Source organism: Rattus norvegicus, chromosome 2 (assembly GCF_021556685.1).
Source record: "Rattus norvegicus strain SHRSP/BbbUtx chromosome 2, alternate assembly SHRSP_T2T, whole genome shotgun sequence".
NCBI lineage: Eukaryota > Metazoa > Chordata > Mammalia > Rodentia > Muridae > Rattus > Rattus norvegicus.
The window spans coordinates 119,916,029-119,937,294 of NC_141535.1; the positions used below are offsets into that span (position 1 = coordinate 119,916,029).

Here is a 21,266-nt window from a genome sequence, read left to right on the forward strand (position 1 = left end):
CATTTAGTTTTATCTTTGCATGGTCTGTGTGCATATGAGGAGTGTGTGCGCACGTGTGTGGGAGTGCTTAAGCATGTTCACATGTGGAGTTCCCAGGCCAATCCTAGGAGGCACTTTATCCACTGAAGCGGGGCCAGCCTCCTCCCGTCACCCCACCTCTCTCAATTTACTCTAGCGTTCCCTGTCTCAGTTGGTTTAGCCAGCCAGCTTACTCTAGAAACAGGAGTGTCTGTCTCCACTTACCCAGTACTGGAATTACAGACAGGCTGCCACACCCACTGAGCTTCTGTATGGACTCTGGGACTCCACTGCAGTCCTCATGCCTACACAGTAAGCTTTGCCTGCCGAGCCCTCGCCCCAGCTCCCACTCAATATAGATTTTATTATTTTATGTTTATGTTAAAATGAGACATCTATAGAAATACCTCGCTAGGAACCTCCCGAACCAACATGGGGGTATTTCATTCACATTTGTAAATGTCTTTCAACATTCTATCATTTTGGAATTGTTTGCTTCTTGTGGTGGGAAGGAGAACAGAAAGGTGAAGGAGCAAACTATAAGCTGGAAACAGGTCCTCGTTTCAGGAGCTTTGGAATAGAGGGCCAGCCGTCCTGAGCCATCCCTAACTGCTGTATGAGCAGAGGAAAATCCTGATTTCTCTTGAGAACTTGGAATTCTTAGCAAAAAATTTGACAGTCAGCAATAATTTGATTGTTGATTTCACATTTTAAAAGACATTTCTCTAAAAGCAAACCTTAAATCTAGATAAGGTTTCATACATACACACATATATATGTATGTAATTTATGGGCAAAAGCCCTAACGCAGTTAATAATATGACAATTCTTACTTACAATTTAAAAAAAACCCTTTAGTTGATAAAATTAGAGTAAAAATATTTAAAATGTTAAGATACAGCTTTCTAACTTTTTAAGGAAGTTGTTTGGTAACTAACAAAAATTCAGCATTCATCCCTTGATATGGCAATGAGCAGTAAGTCACAATTTATTTCAGAATTTAGGTCTATAAAGGTGGTTCTTTTTCACTAGGCTGTCATGGCCATGCTATGCCCCCATGGGATGGGGTTGGGGATGTTGCCTAGGAATTTGGGAACCCGGTGTGCTGGAGCATGAGACCGACTACTTAATGATCAAAATGTCTGTATAGTCAAAGCTGGTTACGGTGCAACCAAATGGCATCTCACACCATTACTTTTTGTGGCTTCCACATATCCTGAACATTAAAAGCCTCCCTTGTTACTTTGAATGAAAGGAGACTCTGTTCCCACTCTCATTCCACCGACTGCTGTGGCCCTAGGTTCTCTGTCTGATCCTGAGTGTTGGGATAGGTGATGTGCTGGGAAAGCTCTACTGGAGCTTCGCTGGCTCAGAGCCGGGTTTCAGGGGACATCTTTACAGAGTTCACCATTTACAATGCCCCAGAATTGTTGTTGTTACTATTTCTTTTGTTGTTTTTTTTTCTTTTTTTGCAAGGGGGGGTTACTTTTATTTCACTCATTAGATGATCTGAAAGAGGGCATTATATAATAGTTTTGACATGTTGCTCTCTTGGGTGTCTAGGATTTAACATTTAGCCATAGGTTTAAGTGATGTGGGACAGCTACCTGAAACCAGATACAGATTCAAGCATTCTTCAGCACATAGATGGACCAAACCTGTGACCTGTGGATGTGACTTTCAAATGATCTTCCTCAGCTGGCTGAGCAGCAGCTATAAGCAAAGTGTAGGGCATTAGACTTAAAAGTTGTAGACAAAGCACTTCCTCTCTAGTTGTTAGGATAGCTCAGAGCTTCCTGAAGGAATGTGTTAAACATCAGTCCCACGGCTTCTTAAATACCCTGTCCTTCAAGTCCCCATACTGCCATGCTGACAGTAAGACTGAGTTATTAACTAGAACATGTAGAAAGTAATCCCTGGTTTAACAATAACTTACTAGATTTACCTGCTGCAGAGTTAGTGTGTCAGATGTTTTCAAGCTTTTCGTAACTCTGCCTCTACCAGTCTAGAAGCACTTCCTTCCTGCCCAGTGGCAGTCTGTGGAGCTTACCATTGAGCCCGCAGTGTCACTGTGCCTCACACTGCTTCTCTGGCTTCTCACTTTACCCTCACCTCACTGGATGAGTCTAGGGCTGACAATTGCCACTGCCTCCTTCAGTTGGCTTTCAGGGCTTTCACCATTCAAGAGATACTTCAGAAGCCATAAAGAGAATTTAGAGATTCCTTCCAGTTGGAGGTAATAGTATTTAACCTGAACCAGGCCCACAAGCATGAACTACACCACCCACAATGGTTGGTGTGGAGCACATAGGGGAGCATCCTCCCTTCAGGAAAGAAACTTGAGCTTATGGGAGCACAGGAATCAGCAAAGCCCAAACTGGGAATTGATGAGAGCCCTTTGCCTAAGCCAGTATCACCCAGAGTTCTTCATCATAAATGTATGTCCCTTCGGTGGCTAATGGTTCATGGTTTTGGTACATTGGGTCGGGTAAGAGAAACAGTTTTTTTTCTTTTTCTTTTTTTTTTTTTTTTTCCGGAGCTGGGGACCGAACCCAGGGCCTTGCGCTTCCTAGGTAAGCGCTCTACCACTGAGCTAAATCCCCAGCGAGAAACAGTTTTTTAAGTGGTTGATCAACACAAAATTGCGTGTGCGTGTGTGTGTGTGTGTGTGTGTGTGTGTGTGTGTGTGTGTGTGTGTGTGTGTGTGGTGTTTTTGTTTTCTTTTGGGTTTTTTTTGCTTTTTTTTTTTTTGTCTTCCTGGGTTTTTGCTTGTTTTTTTAAGGGAGAGAGAAATGAAGTTGGGTAGGAAGATAGGGATGATCTTTGAGGAGTTGGGGGAGGAAAAAGAATATGATCCAAATACATGGTGTGAAAAAATGACACAGCAGATTGTAGGATGGCGGTCTCCAGCCCACTAGCTGGGACATAAGCCCTCTCCTGACAGTCTGAGAGCCTGTTGAAAGCTGTGTGAGATTAGTGTTTTCCAAGGGTCTTAATTAGTCATAGAAACCCCTCTCCTTTTCAAAATGAAATGTTTATGTCAACATCTCACAGAACATAAAGCAATGTTTCGTTAAACAAAGCTTGAAAACAAAGATGTTTAAACTAAAGAATATGTGAGGTTTGCTTTCTCAGTGCTTAGCAGAGCCCAGGGTTTAGGTACAACCAGACACTTAAAACAAGAGACCCTGTTCTACCTCCCACTGCTTGGAATGGGCAGGGAGTCCATACGTGGATACTGTAGCACTCCACCACGTGCTTGCTTTCCAGATATCCGGTTATTTACATTCCCACCTGTCTCTGTCCATCGTGGTTGCCACAGTGTCCTCTGTTACCATCCTCACATGGCGCATGGTGATTCCCTACCTTGTAGATGTGAGCTTTACCAACATTCTCTCCCTCTCCTCTGCATCTTCTAAAATGTGTTGTACAGAACATTATATACATAAAAAATAAATTCAGGTAAATTTTTAACCTTACACTCAGAAGGTAGCCGTAGATCATTGTGATTTCAAAGTCAGTCTGATCTAATCTACTCACTGAGTTCTAGGCCACCCAGAGAGGGAGGGGGGATGTGGGGGGGGGAGAGAGAGAGAGAGAGAGAGAGAGAGAGAGAGAGAGAGAGAGAGAGAGAGAGAGAGAGAGAACACACACTTTGAGGGTTGAGGGTTGGGACTCACTGCTATGTGGTCAGACACTTGCCCTCGCTTTAATAGCTAAGGCTGCTGTAGTACTGAGCAGAGTTATCGTTAATAGCTAAGGTTGCTGTAGTACTGAGCTGAGTTATCTTTAATAGCTAAGGTTGCTGTAGTACTGAGCTGAGTTATCTTTAATAGCTAAGGTTGCTGTAGTACTGAGCTGAGTTATCTTTAATAGCTAAGGTTGCTGTAGTACTGAATTGAGTTATCTTTAATAGCTAAGGTTGCTGTAGTACTGAGCTGAGTTATCTTTAATAGCTAAGGTTGCTGTAGTACTGAGCTGAGTTATCTTTAATAGCTAAGGTTGCTGTAATATTGAGCTGAGTTATCATCTTGCTGAGTCTATTTGTGCCTAAGTCAGACATCTTAGAAATCTGATCAATTCAATTTCAGATCCTAATTGTACCACCGGCTTGCTTGACAAGCCTTGATCCACGTGCCACCAGCTCACTGTTGAAGTAGATAAGCCACTGATCCGCAGAGGCAGCACCTCAGAGCTGCTCAGCACTTAAGGGGAAGGAAAGTGGAGTGGCTGTGTTTTGGTTGTTTTTGAAAGGCACATAAGAAATGTTAATCTTATTCTTACCAGACAAGCTAGGTCCTACCAGACTGTTATTTCCCAGTCCTCAAGAGAGGTTTGCAGTCCACTGTTGTCAGGGGCTGGGCATCTGTCCTTCAGCCGGAATTGCAGGAAGTGCAGAGATGAACTAGAGTTAGTCACTGCCTTCAAAGGAGTTGGCATAGCCAACTGACCATAGCAGATCAAGTGGCAAAACCACAAACCTTTACAGACAGAAATGCCCGTCTCTTCACTTTTATACCAGTAGTTATCTAGGTTCTGCATAGAGCAGGAGGGTTTAAATGTATATGTGACTGTACTCTGCAGGTGCTTGCATCCCACATTGTACTGTGTGTATGTTCATGTCCGCTGCTTTCAGTCTCAAGGTACCTGTTTTGATCTCTTTATGGTTTTCTGAGGTCCGAATCTGTGAATAAGTAACTTGCTCTTCTCCCACAGCTTGCTGAAGCCCCTTCAGGTGTCAAGTGCTTGGACTCCATATGCTGTTTCCCTGGAGAGACCCCGTGCGCATCTGTTGGAAGAGTGCTGGACCGAGTCATAGGACGGTGTAGTCCCAACCATATCAGCAGGTGGGACATTTCACTGGGTAGCCTCTGCTGCACATGAGTGTCCTGGGTGAAACAGGGAGCCTGCTGTTGATTCACATCAGTCACTCTTGATTTGTAGATGTCACTTTGTAGCTTTGTGGTTTGGTCCTTTCATTCAAAGGAAGAGAAGGCAGCTCTGAGGAGACTCCATCCTGGGGAGGACTTACTGGTTTTAGCCTTTCTAAGCTGCAGTGAATAGGTGTGTGTCTGTGACGCTCTTCCTCAGTGTACGGCTGTTTTTATTAGTATTTCACCTCTGCTCTGCTTTATTCTCTGCTAGGGTTTGGTTTTGTTGTTGCTTTCCTGCCACTTTTCTGATACACAGATAACTGCCCCGCCCAACGACAAGCATCTCCACTTTCCTTATTCTTTATCTGTGCTCTCCAAAGCGAGTCAGTCTTTCTTTCACAGCTACACAGAGAAGGCTTTTTATTCTGCATCATGCTCCTTCCTAAGATATCTGTAATGAATTTTAAAGTGAGTTTTCATTTTAAGATTCCTTTATTTGGCATTTATATCCAATTAAAATGTATGGTTAAATATATTTTAACAATGCTGCTGATGTGTTTATAAAAAGATAAAGGAGGGGGATATGTTCTATGGAGGTGTGATGAGGTATGGGGGAAGGGGGTGCCTCAGTGGGCTCATGTTGAGGCATCCCTTCCCCCTGAGGGACCAGCCACATGGACAGTATAGTATAGAATAGAGTTTATTCAGGGCATGGGGAGAGGAGTTGAGAGGGTAGCAGTGGCAGAGAAAGGGGGGAGGGGGGAAGAAGACGAATAGAGGCCAGCCATGAGCACATGGAAGGGGAAGTGAATGGGGAGAAAGTAGGGGCAGGAAGGCAAGAGAGGAGCAAGAGAGCAAGGAAGGGGCAAGCAGCCCCTTTTATAGTGAGTCAGGCGCACCTGGCTATTGCCAGGTAACTGTGGGGCAGAGCTTAATGCTAACAGCTGCTAATATTAACTTTCATAAACTATGGGTCAGAAGAATCTGTGGGGCTTTGTCCATTCTTGTCTGTTTCTTAGATTTATCACAGCTTGTTTTTATAGATCATCACCCAGAAATCTATTTTGGTGTAAATAGCATTTAAAATTCTTTTTAAAAATCTCTTCATATTTACCCAACGTGAGTTTGATTATTAGAACTAGAGAGTGAAATCGCCTCTGTGCCTGGCCTCACACCACTTCCCCAGGTCAAAACAGCAGCGCAGTTAAAGTTGTGATTCCACAGAAAGGAGCTGTGCCCATTCTCCCCAATGTGCCGTGGAATGTTAAGGCCTTCTACAAATCAGTGGTGTAAGAGAGCCTAGGGAAATGCTAGGGGCAAGGTACAAATGAAGCAGTTTGTCTATCCTTTGGTAAAATAACTTTAACATTTGGTTAGCTTTACAGTTTGAAAAATAACAGGTGTGGTATTATTCACATAATATGAAATGTAGTTTCTTATGACGAGTTCTCAACTTACTTTATCTTTAGCTTTGCCTGACATTGTAAATACACTGCATATGACGTTAGCCTCATTTATTCTGACTTGAAATATGGCAGATGATCCAAAAATATTTCTGCAGTGTAGCAGAAATTTCATCCTATATAAACAGATTATGATGAACAGGTAAATGTATTGGGATATTGGTATCTTAAACACAGATGTTTGAAAAGAAGACATATCAGAAAGGTCTTACACTATTATTTTACCTGATGACATTCTTTATTGCTTGGAACCAAGATGGAGTTTAGATTCAGATAGTATATTAGAACTTTACATAGTTTTTACTTCAGTAGAAAATTGTCTTTAGACAGAAATACCTGCCAGCGATTAAAAGACTAGAATTGATTTTTAATGCGCCTTCCCTTGTCTTCTGTGCACGCCTGCTTTCTTAGTCAGCTGCAGGCTCTGAGCCCCTGCCTGCCCCTTTACTGCTCTTTCCCCAACTGCCCTTGACCATGCACCTCGGAGTTACTGGATTTATTTCAGCATGTCTTCTTTCTTTTAAAAAAAAGATTGATTGATTTATTTATTATCTATAAGTACACTGTAGCTGTCTTCAGACACACCAGAAGAGGGCATTGGATCCCATTACAGATGGTTGTGAGACACCATGTGGTTGCTGGGAATTGAACTCAGGACCTCGGGAAGAGCAGTCAGTGCTCTTAACCACTGAGCCATCTCTCCAGCCCTCAGCATGTCATTTTAAAGGTGGTTATTATTGTCATTATTTCTGTTTACTGAGAATTATGCCATGTTCTTTTTTCTAAGGTGGTTTTCCCTAGTTAAAGGTTTGCTTTAGTAATTAATTCTTTCACTGGCAGACACCAAATGGCTTCCAGGGCTATCAGCATCTCAGGCTATGCCTTTGATTACTGTTGCCATTTTTTTCTCCTCCTAGCTAAGCAGCCCAAAACCTCTGTGCAGACAGTCACAAGGCACTGAGCGAGTTGGTGTTTTTCAGAAGGCTGTGTGAAAATTACTGTAGCCCATTGTATCATACTCTGACAGTCATAGTTTCTACATGTATGTGTGAAATAGTTTTAGTATTTATGTTTCGATATGAAACTGCCTCTATTCTACATTTGTGGCTCATGTCCAGTTTGAAAGGACAGGCAAGGGTGAGCCCTCCAGGATAAGATGTGGCAACTCAGGGCTGCGTTACCATTAACAATACTGAGCATCTCTGGAGACCAAACAGCTTCCCTATGCACACGGGCCATCTACTCAGTTCGTACTATCCAGACACAGAAGACTTCCTACATTTTTATCTTATGCTAAGGGACTATATCCTACAGTACGTTCAGTTTCCAAAGGAGCATCAAGGTGCCGTGTAAGGGTCCACCACGTTCTATCCTAAGGAGCTGTATTTGAGCACTGACCGACATCTCTGAATTTTTACTTCCAGTCATAATGAATTACCTACTGTTAGTCATAGATACTTGGGAATTTGGGACAAGGGGATCTTAGTTTGAGCCTGAACCACTTAATGAGACTCTTAAAAAAAAAAAAAAAAAAAAAAAAAAAAAACAGAAAAAAACAAACAAAACAGAGACCTGGCATTGTGATTGCCGTAGTTTCGTTTCTTGTTAATGTGATTGAACGCTCTGACAAAAGCAACTTAAGGAAGAAAGTGCCTATTTTGCTTTCAGTCCAAGGGCAGAGTCCATCATGGCAGGGCATTCAAGGTGTAAAGCAGCTGGCCACGGTGCCTCCATAGTCAGGAAACAGATGAATGCATGCTCTTGCTCTACTCATTTTGTTGTTGGTGCTGGTATCTTTTGTTCTCCATTTTATACAATCCAGGATCCCCTGCTGAAGCTATGGTCTCACACAGTTTCCACTTTCTATCAATTAATGTAATCAAGATAATCCTACAGACATGCCCACAGGTCATCTCCTTGGTGATTCTAGATTGTCAGGCTGACAGTTAATACATTAACCATCGTCATAATAGACACTGCCAACCTCAGCATGTGGGAAGCAGAGGCAGAAGGTTTGCAAGTTCAAGGCCTGCTTAGATAACGTAGAGTGAGCCTGCCTCAAAATTCAAAAGTAATACAGAGATAGGCTATCAGTTGACTGGTAAAGCACTTTCCTAGCATGTTGAAGGCCCTGGGAGGGGAGTGTGAGGGAAGGAAGAAATCATTAGCTAGTCGGTGTTTCTGGTGTTGAATAGTTTTTCAAAGTAATATCTAACATGAACGCATGCATGTGTGTTTGAAAAGATGAAAAACAAAGGAGACATCACCTGATCAATTTTTCTCTGTGTAAGCAGTGTTTGCAAAGAGGAAAAACTAAGGAAGGATTCCTGCTGATTAGAATTGAACATTTAACTCCATTGGGGTGTAGGCAGTTACAGTTAAAAGAACCCTGCTTCCCCATACTCAGTAAGAGATAGTCATAGTCTTACTTTTATTTATGTTGGCTGCCTAGTACCTGCCAGATTTCAGTTCTCTGTGCTCGAGAATTGTAAACAGGACCCTCCTCAGTCAAGGTGGAGGGTCCTAGGCTTCTCTGAAAACCATGATGAAACAACTCTTAAATGGATACAGACTTTCTGCAATTGCATTACCTGGCCACTGACTTAAGCCTAAGTTGGATACACAGAGAGTCCGTGAGAAAAGAGAGGCTGGGTACAAATGAGTCCCGGCTTTAGCCCTGCCTAAGGAAGGTGGAGACCCTCGTAGTGCTGTGTGCTATGTGTTTAAAGTTATGCACGTTTGGTTTTTACACTGTCCCTGGGCTAAGGGCATGTGTTTTAAGTGTGGCAATCTGTTTTATGGAGTTATTACTCCATCCTAAGTTAATTCAGGGTAATTCTAACCGACAGCTGTAAGTATGATGCTGACTTGCTTAGTTCAGGCCTTGTCTGTCAATCAGCCTTCTATACTAGTGAAGAACCGCAAGTGTCTTTGATACCCTCTGATGCTAACCACTGACAACATTCAGAGTAATAAAGCTAAAATCCTTAGAATAGAATTTATACCCGAAGAGAAGTAACCAGTGATATGAATTTCACTATTTCATTCCAAAGACTTTTGGTAGCTTTATTTGTTTTTCTGTAATATCCAAATACAAGTTCATTTTTCAATAAAACTAAACTTTTTTTTTTACTTTTGCTGTTTGTGTATGTGTGGTGTACATGTACCTTCTTGTGTGGGAGTACATGTGCATGTGCGCATGCATGCTTGCGTGCCTGCGTGTTTGTGTCTGTACCAGAGGCGGGAGTGCACTTGTCCCTCAGTTGTTCCCCACCTTGTGTATGATAATGGTCTCTCCCTGAACCCAGTATCTACCAGTCTGGTACGGCTGCTCACCAGTGAGCCTGTGGACCTCCTTGTCTCCGCCTTCCAGGGCTGGCCTCCCAGGCTCACACAGTCAGGCTCTGCTTCTTAGGCAGATGCTGTGAGTTCAAACTTAGGTTCCGTGTTTGCATGGCAGACGCTCTGTCAGCTCCCTTGTTTCCATCCTCTGGCACCTAGCACCTGGATGTGTGCAATTCTTAATAGTTTGCTTCTTCTCTGGTTATTAAGATTTCAAAAAAAAAAAAAGATTTCAAAAGCACATTATAGCTATCACCTAGAAACTGGCACTGGTAATAAATTCATCATAGATTGGAGTTCATTTCTGTATGGCTATCATACAATTTTTCTCAAGTTTTTATACAATCTAGAACAGGACTCAGTGTTACACTGAAAAACTCTTTAGCATTAAGAAATGAATCAGTGTTTAAATCAATGCATTTATATTGACTCTACAATTGAAAATGGAATTACCATTTTCCATTTGGTTTGACCATTGCAGGACAATAAAAATTGCCATTTTTGTATTAAATTAAAATTGAAAAAAAAAGGGAGGGGGATGTTTGCCCGGAAACCGGGAAAGGGAATAACACTCGAAATGTATATAAGAAATACTCAAGTTAATAAAAAAAAAAAAAAAAAAAAAGAAATGAATCAGTGTTTATTTTAAATTTTAAATTGTATTTTAGTCCTACATTTTACTTTAGGTCCTGGTTTCATTTCATTTTCTTTTTCCACTGAATAGTGATTATGGTGAACCCAACTAACTCTTCCTGTTCCTTTCAGGCTGTGGAGTGCGTCGGATCCGTTCTATACCAATGACAGGAGCATCTTGACTCTCTCGCCAATGGACTCATCAACTTGTTAGAGGGACAGTAGGACTTTGTGGGATCAAGTTCACTTGTCCTCAGGTCTCGGGTCACCACCCTGTTGTTAAAGGACAGTTACTTTCTGGAATCTCTGAGGAGTTGAGACTTTCTCAGAGTCCCTGGGAAACAGGCAATCACATGAACCCTTCCCCTTCCCCTTAGTTTGAATGTGAATATATTACAATTTGGAAATAAAGAGATCCTAACAATCTCTTTGTCTGCTTTGTCCCTTCTGCTCATGGGACTCCTGGTGGTATTGCAGCCTTTGCTGAGGCCACTGTACTTTAATATCAAGGTAGAGAAAGGGGTCATTCTTGGTTATGCGTAGTTTAGGATGAGTGTGGTTTGGGACTCTTCTATTTAAATCTGCTTCTGTAAATTATGCTAAAGATTTGCCTTGAGAACTCTATTTTTTTTATTAGATTATATTTGAAGCTTTTCGTGGGGAAAGTTAATGTGAATATTAAGGAATTTTGGTCCTTCAGTGACCTGTGTTGTTAATCCATTAGTGCTTTTTAAGTCACAGAGCATGTTTCCAACCGTTGTCTTTTGCAGTGTGGGTAGTAAGCTTATACTGACACCAAACTCATGCTGTAACACCACCACTGAAGCTGATCCTACAAGTGCAAAGGGAGTTTTGCATCTCATGTCCAAGTCAGAGTTAGGGCCATTCACTAGACCTCAAATTGGTGTTTGCTAATATTTTTGTGGCCAACTGTGTAAACTTGTAGTGGGTAAATTCAATACCATTGTCATATTAATTTATTGCATCTGTCTTATCTTTTGCATGCTTCAACCTGGCTAATATATTTAAATCCTACCACACCCCCTCCTCTCTTCCCCCCATTATTACCTTCCTCCCTCTCCAGAGACTCTGTTCATAGTTTTATGACAATATTGTAAAGTTCAATTGTATCAATAAAAAACAAGTTTGGACAGTGTTTAAATATTGCAAATATATTTAATTATATAAATTGAAATATAAGCCATAAAGTCTTCCTTTGGCCCACTTACAATTGCTCTTGACTTGCTGTAAATCAACCTTGAGAATAAAGGCCTTTTGTTAAGGATCCTGTTACTGCATGTTATCTGATTGAGGGCAGACTGACACAATACAGTGCATTATGCTATGTCCCATTGGAAGGGACATTGTCAGGCATGGTCATTAAAGGGAAATGAAACAGCCTAAACAGCAATAAGTTATCAGCAATAAGTTAAAGCCATGAGTGAGTCATCAGGTCCACACTGGCCTTAGTTTAGTTCCCTGAGTCTCAAATTCTAGTTTCCAGCTCGTCTGTCACTGAGACTCAGTGTTACTTGTTTTATGTACAAACACTGTTTTGGGAGCTGTGAGTGACTACTAAAGAACTACGGCCACCTGCCTCTCTGCATGTGATTCTGTGCACACCCAAGATCACGGGGAAGAGGATGGCGAGGCTTTGTTGTCAGGTCCTCTTGAGAAGGTGGTAATTGCTCGAAGGTTGTCCTGCAGCTCCCCCCCCCCCCCCACATCCTGCGTGAGTGGGACTTGTGGCCTTTGCTGCCGGTAACACAGTGAGAATGACGATTGACTGTATGTACAGATTAGCTGTTGGCTTATCTGTTTCACTGATGCAAGAATACTAGGTTATCCATGTTCGCTGAACATTAATCTTCATAAACAGCTCCTCTTTTACACTTAGACATCACAGGGTTATATTTCAGATGACCTACTATCCTGGAAGTGTGTTAAAGGGATAATACTTACCATCCATGTTGTAGAGTTGGAATATTACATACAGACTCAGCAGACTATAGGAAGATGGTACTGTTACTGCTAGAATGTCGTAGAGAGTATGCATGCAATGGCATGACATTGAGTGGGCATGCTTTATATCTCTTATGGCATTGATGCACTGTCCACCATGCTGATTAAATATGAGGGACTACAAAATCACCAAGAGCAGAGCAGAACTCCACTGGCCACCATCTGGTCTAGCATTGCTTGGTGGAAATTCTGAGCATTCACTATTTTTATTTAGTTAAGAAGACTTGCATAAACACGCAGCCTATATTCTACATAATGAAGAATAGGGCTGGGGCATAGCTCAGTAGCAAACTGTTTGGAAACCTAGACTCCATTCCCAGCAGCACAGTAAGAAGTCAGACATCCACTGGTCTGCTCATTCTGCCTTGTGGCTCAGAACGGTGCTTTAAAAGGAAGAGTGTATCACTTCTCGGCCTTTTGGCTAAGATCAAGTGTAAAAGGAAGAGTGTTTCATTCTTCTTAAGAACATGAGTTTCTTGCATTCACTTAAGACAGTAATCAGAGGAAGCCTTTTGTTTTTGTAGTATTCTGGTACCAATTCCATATGATAAAACTTTACTTCAAGATGCCAGAAGAGCCCCCCTTGTACATTCCTTCAAATTCTTTGCCAGTTCAGTGTTGATAATGAACAACTTTATCTGTCAAAGGAGAGTTTGATGCTGAACCTGTTACTCTTTGTTGGCCAATGGCCTCAAACCTGTTTGCCCATCTGAAGGCTGCAGACTGAAATAATGACAAGCGCCATGTTCGTTAGCACCGTTACCAGTCAGCACCCTCTTGGCTTCAACAGTGCAGACTCACCCAAGACACTCAGATGTGGGCCAAAGAGAACTGCGGCTGCCATGTTTGCTCTCTGGTAAGGACAGATGCAGAATCTATGGTTTTGTAGTATTTTCTACCTTTTTTGGGGGGCTGACGCTCTAGAGTTAAGCTAAACACCAGCATCCTCTTGAGTCTGTAACTGAGACAAATCAGACTGAAAAGGCCTGTGGTTAGCCCTGGCCTGGTTAAGACTGAGCTCATTTCTATTCAGAACAGTCTGGAGCTGAACTTTTCTGAGAAGCTTGAGACTTGTTGGACAGGGGTTAAAGCTACTACAAATTTCCTAACAGAGAGTCTTCAAAATAAGTTTGGAAATTCTATGTTTCTGTTTACCCCAAAGAAATCAATTTAAAAGATAAGCAGGTATAAATAAATCAACCAATGAGATATGTGTTATATTAATTTTAGCTTTGCTTTATAGATGTTTTTATTCCTACCTTAAAATGAATAATTTTCATAAAATTAACACATTATTAAGGTCTGAGAATGACATTCTACAAAAGTAAATCATCACTGATGGTATGTTCGTGGTGGTGACTGCTAGATTCCTGAGAGAGTGAGGAGCAAGAGACATGGCAGCGGAGTTAGGTGTAGCTGTCTGGTGTCCTCTCTCACTTCCTGGCACCATCAGTAGCCATACTGTGCTCACTGCACGGCTTTAACTTTGTGTGGTTTATGAAATTCATCAGGTAAAAATGTTCCTGTATTTGAGCGCTTCTCCTTTATTTGAATTCATTTTTCTGCTCATCAAAACCAGCTATGCCAAGCTTGCTTCAGGTTAGTTTCCAGAATAATTCTCCATGATCATACAAGGATAGTGTGGTTTTCACTGGCTGTATGGGGGGAGGGCGTCTTTTTGAGATAGGATTTTTTTTTTCTTTTTTTTTTTTTCTTTTTTTTTTTTTTTTCCGGAGCTGGGGACTGAACCCAGGGCCTTGCGCTTGCTAGGCAAGCGCTCTACCACTGAGCTAAATCCCCAGCCCCTTGAGATAGGATTTTACTCTGTAGTCCTGCTGGTCTGGAACTTCAGTAGACCAGGCTGACCTCGGAAGTCGTCTGCCACTGCCTCATGAAGCTATCAGGCGTTCACAAAAGGGACCTATCTTGACTGCCCTCCAAAAGGCCCAACAAGCAGCTGAAAGAGTCAGATGCAGATATGTGCACCCAAACAATGAACAGAAGCTGCTGACCCTTCTGGTTGAATTAGGGAAAAGCTGGAAGAAGCTGAGGAGGAGGGTGACTCTGCAGAAAGACCAGCAGTCTCAGCTAACCTGGACCCCAGAGATCTCTTAGTCACTAGATCACCAACCAGGCACCATACTCCAGCTGAGACGAGGCCCCCCAGCACATGTGCAGCAGAGGACTCCCAAGTCTGGGTTCAGTCAGAGAAGATGCACCTAACCCTCAAGAGACTGGAGGTCCCAGGAAGTTTAGAAGTCTGTGGGGTAGGTGGGGTGGGGACATCCTTGTGGAGACACAGGGTGGGGGGGGGCATGGAGGAGGTGGGGGGTGGACCAGGGGAATAAAATCTGGAATTTAAAAATAAATTAAAATTTAAAAAAGAAAAATCCTGCTCCTGCAGTCCAGACACCACCCAGACCTGAAAGGAACCAGTCAACAGTTCTCTGCACCCAAATCCCGTGGGAGGGAGAGCTAAACCTTCAGAAAGGCAGACACGCCTGGGAAACCAGAAGAGACTACATTCTGCCCACATCTCTGACTCCAGAGGAAAACACCAAACGCCATCTGGAACCCTGGTGCACAGAAACTCCCGGAAAGGGCGGCGCAGATCTTCCTGGTTGCTGCCCCTGCGGAGAGCTCATAAGCAACACCCCACGAGCAAACTTGAGCCTCGGGACTACAGGTAAGACAAACCTTCCTGCTCCAAGCGACCTGCCTGGTAAACTCAAGACACAGGCCCACAGGAACAGCTGAAGACCTGTAGATAGGAAAAACTACACGCCCGAAAGCAAAACACTCTGTCCCCATAACTGGCTGAAAGAAAACAGGAAAACAGGTCTACTCCTGACACACAGGTCTAGCCACTGTCAGAAATAGCAGAACAAGGTAACACCAGAGACAACCTGATGGTGAGAGGCAAGCACAGGAACCCAAGCAACAGAAACCAAGACTACATGGCATAATCGGAGCCCAATTCTCCCACCAAAGCAAACACTGAATATCCAAACACCAGAAAAGCAAGATCTAGACATAAAATCACATTTGATCATGGTGCTGGAGGACTTCAAGAAAGACATGAAGAACTCCCTTAGAGAAACACAGGAAAACATAAACAAGTAGAAGCCTATAGAGAGGAGTCTCAAAAATCCCTGAAAGAATTCCAGGAAAACACAAACAGGTGAAGGAATTAAAAATGGAAATAGAAGAAATAAAGGACACAGGGAAACAACCCTGGATATAGAAAACCAAAGGAAGAGACAAGGAGCCGTAGATAAAAGCATCACAAACAGAATACAAGAGATAGAAGAGAGAATCTCAGGAGCAGAAGATTCAACAGAAATCATCGACACAACGGTCAAAGAAAATGTAAAACGGAAAAAGCTACTGGTCCAAAACATACAGGAAATCCAGGACTCAATGAGAAAATCAAACCTAAGGATAATAGGTATAGAAGAGAGTGAAGACTCCCAGCTCAAAGGGCCAGTAAATATCTTCAACAAAATCATAGAAGAAAACTTCCCTAACCCAAAGAAAGAGATGCCCATAAACATACAAGAAGCCTACAGAACTCCAAATAGATTGGACCAGAAAAGAAACTCCTCCTGTCACATAGTAGTCAAAACAACAAACGCACAAAATAAAGAATATTAAAAGCAGTAAGGGAAAAAGGTCAAGTAACATATAAAGGCAGACTTATCAGAATCACACCAGACTTCTCACCAGAGACTATGAAAGCAAGAAGATCCTGGACAGATGTCATACAGATCCAAAGAGAACACAAATACCAGCCCAGGTTACTGTATCCTGCAAAACTCAATTAACATAGATGGAGAAACCAAGTTATTCCATGACAAAACCAAATTTACACAATATCTTTCTACAAATCCAGCCCTACAAAGGATAATAAATGGTAAAGCCCAACATAAGGAGGCAAGCTACAACCTAGAAAAAGCAAGAAACTAATCGTCTTGGCAACAAACAAAGAGAAGAAAAGCACACAAACATAACCTCACATCCAAATATGAATATAACAGGAAGCAATAATCACTATTCCTTAATATCTCTCAACATCAATGGTCTCAACTCCTCAGTAAAAAGACATAGATTAAAAACTGGATACGCAACGAGGACCCTGCATTCTGCTGCCTACAGGAAACACACCTCAGAGACAGACACTACCTCAGAGTGAAAGGCTGGAAAACAACTTTCCAAGCAAATGGTCGGAAGAAGCAAGCTGGAGTAGCCATTCTAATATCGAATAAAATGGATTTTCAACTAAAAGTCATCAAAAAAGATAAGGAAGGACACTTCATATTCATCAAAGGAAAAATCCACCAAGATGAACTCTCATTCCTAAATATCTATGCTCCAAATACAAGGGCACCGACATATGTAAAAGAAACCTTACTAAAGCTCAAAGCACACATTGCTCCTCACACAATAATAGTAGGAGATTTCAACACCCCACTCTCATCAATGGACAGATCATGGAAACAGAAATTAAACAGAGACGTAGACAGACTAAGAGAAGTCATGAGCCAAATGGACTTAACAGATATTTATAGAACATTCTATCCTAAAGCAAAAGGATATACCTTCTCAGCTCCTCATGGTACTTTCTCCAAAATTGACCATATAATTGGTCATAAAACAGGCCTCAACAGATACAGAAAGATAGAAATAATCCCATGCTTCCTATCAGACCACCACGGCCTAAAACTGGTCTTCAATAATAATAAGGGAAGAACGCCCACATATACATGGAAGTTGAACAATGCTCTACTCAATGATAACCTGGTCATGGAAGAAATAAAGAAATTAAAGACTTCTTAGAATTTAATGAAAATGAAGGTACAACATACCCAAACTTATGGGACACAATGAAAGCTGTGTTAAGAGGAAAATTCATAGCTCTGAGTGCCTGAAGAAGGAAACAGGAGAGAGCATATATCAGCAGCTTGACAGCACACCTAAAAGCTTTAGAACAAAAAGAAACAAATACACCCAGGAGGAGTAGAAGGCAGGAAATAATCAAACTCAGAGCTAAAATCAACCAAGTAGAAACAAAAAGGACCATAGAAAGAATCAACAGAACCAAAAGTTGGTTCTTTGAGAAAATCAACAAGATAGATAAACCCTTAGCCAGACTAATGAGAGGACAGAGAGTGTGTACAAATTAACAAAATCAGAAATGAAAAGGGAGACATAACTATAGAATCTGAGGAAATTAAAAAAAATCATCAGCTCCTACTACAAAAGCCTATATTCAACAAAACTTGAAAATCTGCAGGAAATGGACAATTTCCTAGACAGATACCAGGTACTAAAGTTAAATCAGGAACAAATAAATCATCTAAACAACCCCATAACTCCTAAAGAAATAGAAGCAGTAATTAAAAGTCTCCCAACCAAAAAGAGCCCAGGTCCAGTCGGGTTCAATGCAGAATTCTATCAGACCTTCATAGAAGACCTCATACCAATACTATCCAAACTATTCCACAAAATTGAAACAGATGGAGCACTACTGAATTCTTTCTATGAAACCACAATTACTCTTATACCTAATCCACACAAAGCCCCAACAAAGAAAGAGAACTTCAGACCAATTTCCCTTATGAATATTGACGCAAAAATGCTCAATAAAATTCTGGCAAACCGAATCCAAGAGCACATCACAACAATCATCCACCATGATCAAGTAGGCTTCATCCCAGGCATGCAGGGATGGTTTAATATAAGGAAAACCATCAACGTAATCCATTATATAAACAAACTGAAAGAAAAAAAACCACATGATCATTTCATTAGATGCTGAGAAAGCATTTGACTAAATTCAACACCCCTTCATGACAAAAGTCCTGGAATGAATAGGAATTCAAGGCCCATACCTAAACATAGTAAAAGCCATATACAGCAAACCAGTTGCTAACATTAAACTAAATGGAGAGAAACTTGAAGCAATCCCACTAAAATCAGGGACTAGACAAGGCTGCCCACTCTCTCCCTACTTATTCATTATAGTTCTTGAAGTTCTAGCCAAAGCAATCAGACAACAAAAGGAGATACAGATTGGAAAAGAAGTCAAAATATCACTATTTGCAGATGATATGATAGTATATTTAAACGATCCCAAAAGTTCTACCAGAGAACTCCTAAACCTGATAAACACCTTCAGCAAAGTGGCTGGGTATAAAATTAACTCAAATCAGTAGCCTTCCTCTACACAAAAGAGAACCAAGCCGAGAAAGAAATTAGGGAAATGACACCCTTCAGAATAGTCCCAAATAATATAAAATAACTCGTTGTGACTTTAACCAAGCAAGTAAAAGATCTGTATGATAAGAACTTCAAGCCTCTGAAGAAAGAAATTGAAGAAGACCTCAGAAGATGGAAAGATCTCCCATGCTCATGGATTGGCAGGATTAATGTAGTAAAAATGGCCATTTTACCAAAAGCGATCTACAGATTCAATGCAATCCCCATCAAAATACCAATCCAATTCTTCAGAGAGTTAGACAGAACAATGTGCAAATTCATCTGGAATAACAAAAAACCCAGGATAGCTAGAACTATCCTCAACAATAAAAGGACTTCTGGGGGAAATCACTATCCCTGACCTCAAGCAGTATTACAGAGCAATAGTGATAAAAACTGCATGGTATTGGTACAGAGACAGACAGACAGACCAATGGAATAGAGTTGAAGACCCAGAAATGAACCCACACACCTATGATCACTTGATTTTTGACAAAGGAGCCAAAACCATCCAATGGAAAAAAGATAGCATTTTCAGCAAATGGTGATGGTTCAACTGGAGGTCAGCATGTAGAAGAATGCAGATCGATCCATGCTTATCACCCTGTACAAAGCTTACGTCGAAGTGGATCAAGGACCTCGGCATCAAACCAGATACACTCAAACTAATAGAAGAAAAAGTGGGGAAGCATCTCGAACACATGGGCACTAGGGAAAATTTCCTGAACAAAACACCAATGGCTTATGCTCTAAGATCAAGAATCAACAAATGGGATCTCACAAAACTGCAAAGGTTCTGTAAGGCAAAGGACACTGTGGTTAGGACAAAACGGCAACCAACAGATCGGGAAAAGATCTTCACCAATCCTACAACAGATAGAGACCTTATATCCAAAATATACAAAGAACTCAAGAAGTTAGACCGCGGGGAGACAAATAACCCTATTAAAAATGGGGTTCACCTAGATGCACAGAACACATGAAACTCAAGAAGGATGGTCAAAATCCGAATGCTTCACTCCTCTTTAAAAGGGGAACAAGAAAACCCTTGGCAGGGAATAGGGAGGCAAAGTTTAGAACAGAGGCAGAAGGAACACCCACTCAGAGCCTGACCCACATGCGGGCCATACATATACAGCCACCCAATTAGACAAGATGGATGAAGCAAAGAAGTGCAGGCCGACAGGAACCGGATGTAGATCTCTCCTGAGAGACACAGCCAGAATACAGCAAATACAGAGGCGAATGCCAGCAGCAAACCACTGAACTGAGAACGGGACCCCTGTTGAAGGAATCAGAGAAAGGACTGAAAGAGCTTGAAGGGGCTTGAGACCCCATATGAACAGCAATCCCAACCAACCAGAGCTTCCCGGGACTAAGCCACTACCCAAAGACTATACATGGACTGACCCTGGGCTCCATCCGCACAGGTAGCAATGAATAGCCTAGTAAGAGCACCAGTGGAAGGGGAAGCCCTTGTTCCTGCCAAGACTGAACCCCCAGTGAATGTGATTGTTGCGGGGAGGGTGGTAATGGGGGTAGGATGGGGAGGGGAACACCCATAGAGAAGGGGAGGGGGAGGGGCCAGGGGGATGTTGGCCTGGAAATCGGGAAGGGGAATAACAATCAAAATGAAAATAAGAAATACTCAAGTTAATAAAGATGAGAAAAAAATATTGAACAATAGAGCAGCTGCTGGAAGTAACACCCTCCCTGATTTCAAGCTGCACTGAAGAGCTATAGTAGTAAAAGCAGCACAGTATTGGCATCAAAACAGACACAGTTCAATGAACACCCAGACATAAATCCACATTCCTGGAGACACCTGATTTTTTTTTTAATGAAGAAGTTAAATACACTATGGGAAAAGGAAAGCATCTTCCACAAGTGCTATCTGCATTTAGAAGAATTCAAATATCCATATTTATCACCTTGTATAAAATTCCAGTTCAAGAGGATCAAAGACCTCAACATAGAGCCGGATACTCTGTACCTAATAGAAGAGGAAGTGTGTAATAGCCTTGAACTCATTGGCACAGGAAAACACTTTCTAAACAACACCAATATCACAGGCACTGATATCAATGATTAATAAATGGGAACTGAAAAGCTTGTGTAAGGCAAAGGACACCATTGACCAGAGAAAATGTCAGCCTAAAGAATGGGGAGAGATTTTCACCAACTTCACATCCCATTAGAAGGCTAATATCCAAAATATATAAAGACCTCATGAAACTATACACCAAATAAAATGATCCTATTAAAAATCAGGTCCATTATCTAAATAGAATTCTCTATTTGTAAATGACGGAGAAACAAACATTTAGCATCCTTAGCCATCAGGGAAATACAAATCAAAACGAGTTTGATTTTACGACTGTCAGAATGGCTAAAATCAAAAACATAAGAGACAGCACCTGCTAGCAAGGAAAACACTCCTCCATTGCTGGTGGGAATGCAAGCTTGTACAACAACTATGGAAATCAATTTGGTGGTTTCTCAGAAAACTGGGAATTCACTCTGCTTCAAGACCCAGCTATGCCACTCCCATGCATATACCAAAAGACACACCATTCTACCACAAAAACCCATGCTTAACGGTGTTTATAGCTTTATTCATAATAGCCAGAAACTGAAAACAACCTAGATGTCCTTC

At 41.6% G+C, this 21,266-nt stretch overlaps 1 protein-coding gene across 1 annotated transcript in view; it reads left to right on the plus strand.

The window, feature by feature from the left end:
* The window catches only part of Atp11b (ATPase phospholipid transporting 11B (putative)), a 105,688-nt gene extending 94,073 nt beyond the window's left edge, over nucleotides 1–11,615 (plus strand). The window contains 2 exon segments of the mRNA NM_001427027.1: nucleotides 4,735–4,865; nucleotides 10,463–11,615. Coding sequence (NP_001413956.1) covers nucleotides 4,735–4,865; nucleotides 10,463–10,544 — 213 coding nt within the window. The 3' untranslated portion in view covers nucleotides 10,545–11,615.
* Nucleotides 11,616–21,266: the final 9,651 nt, after the last annotated feature.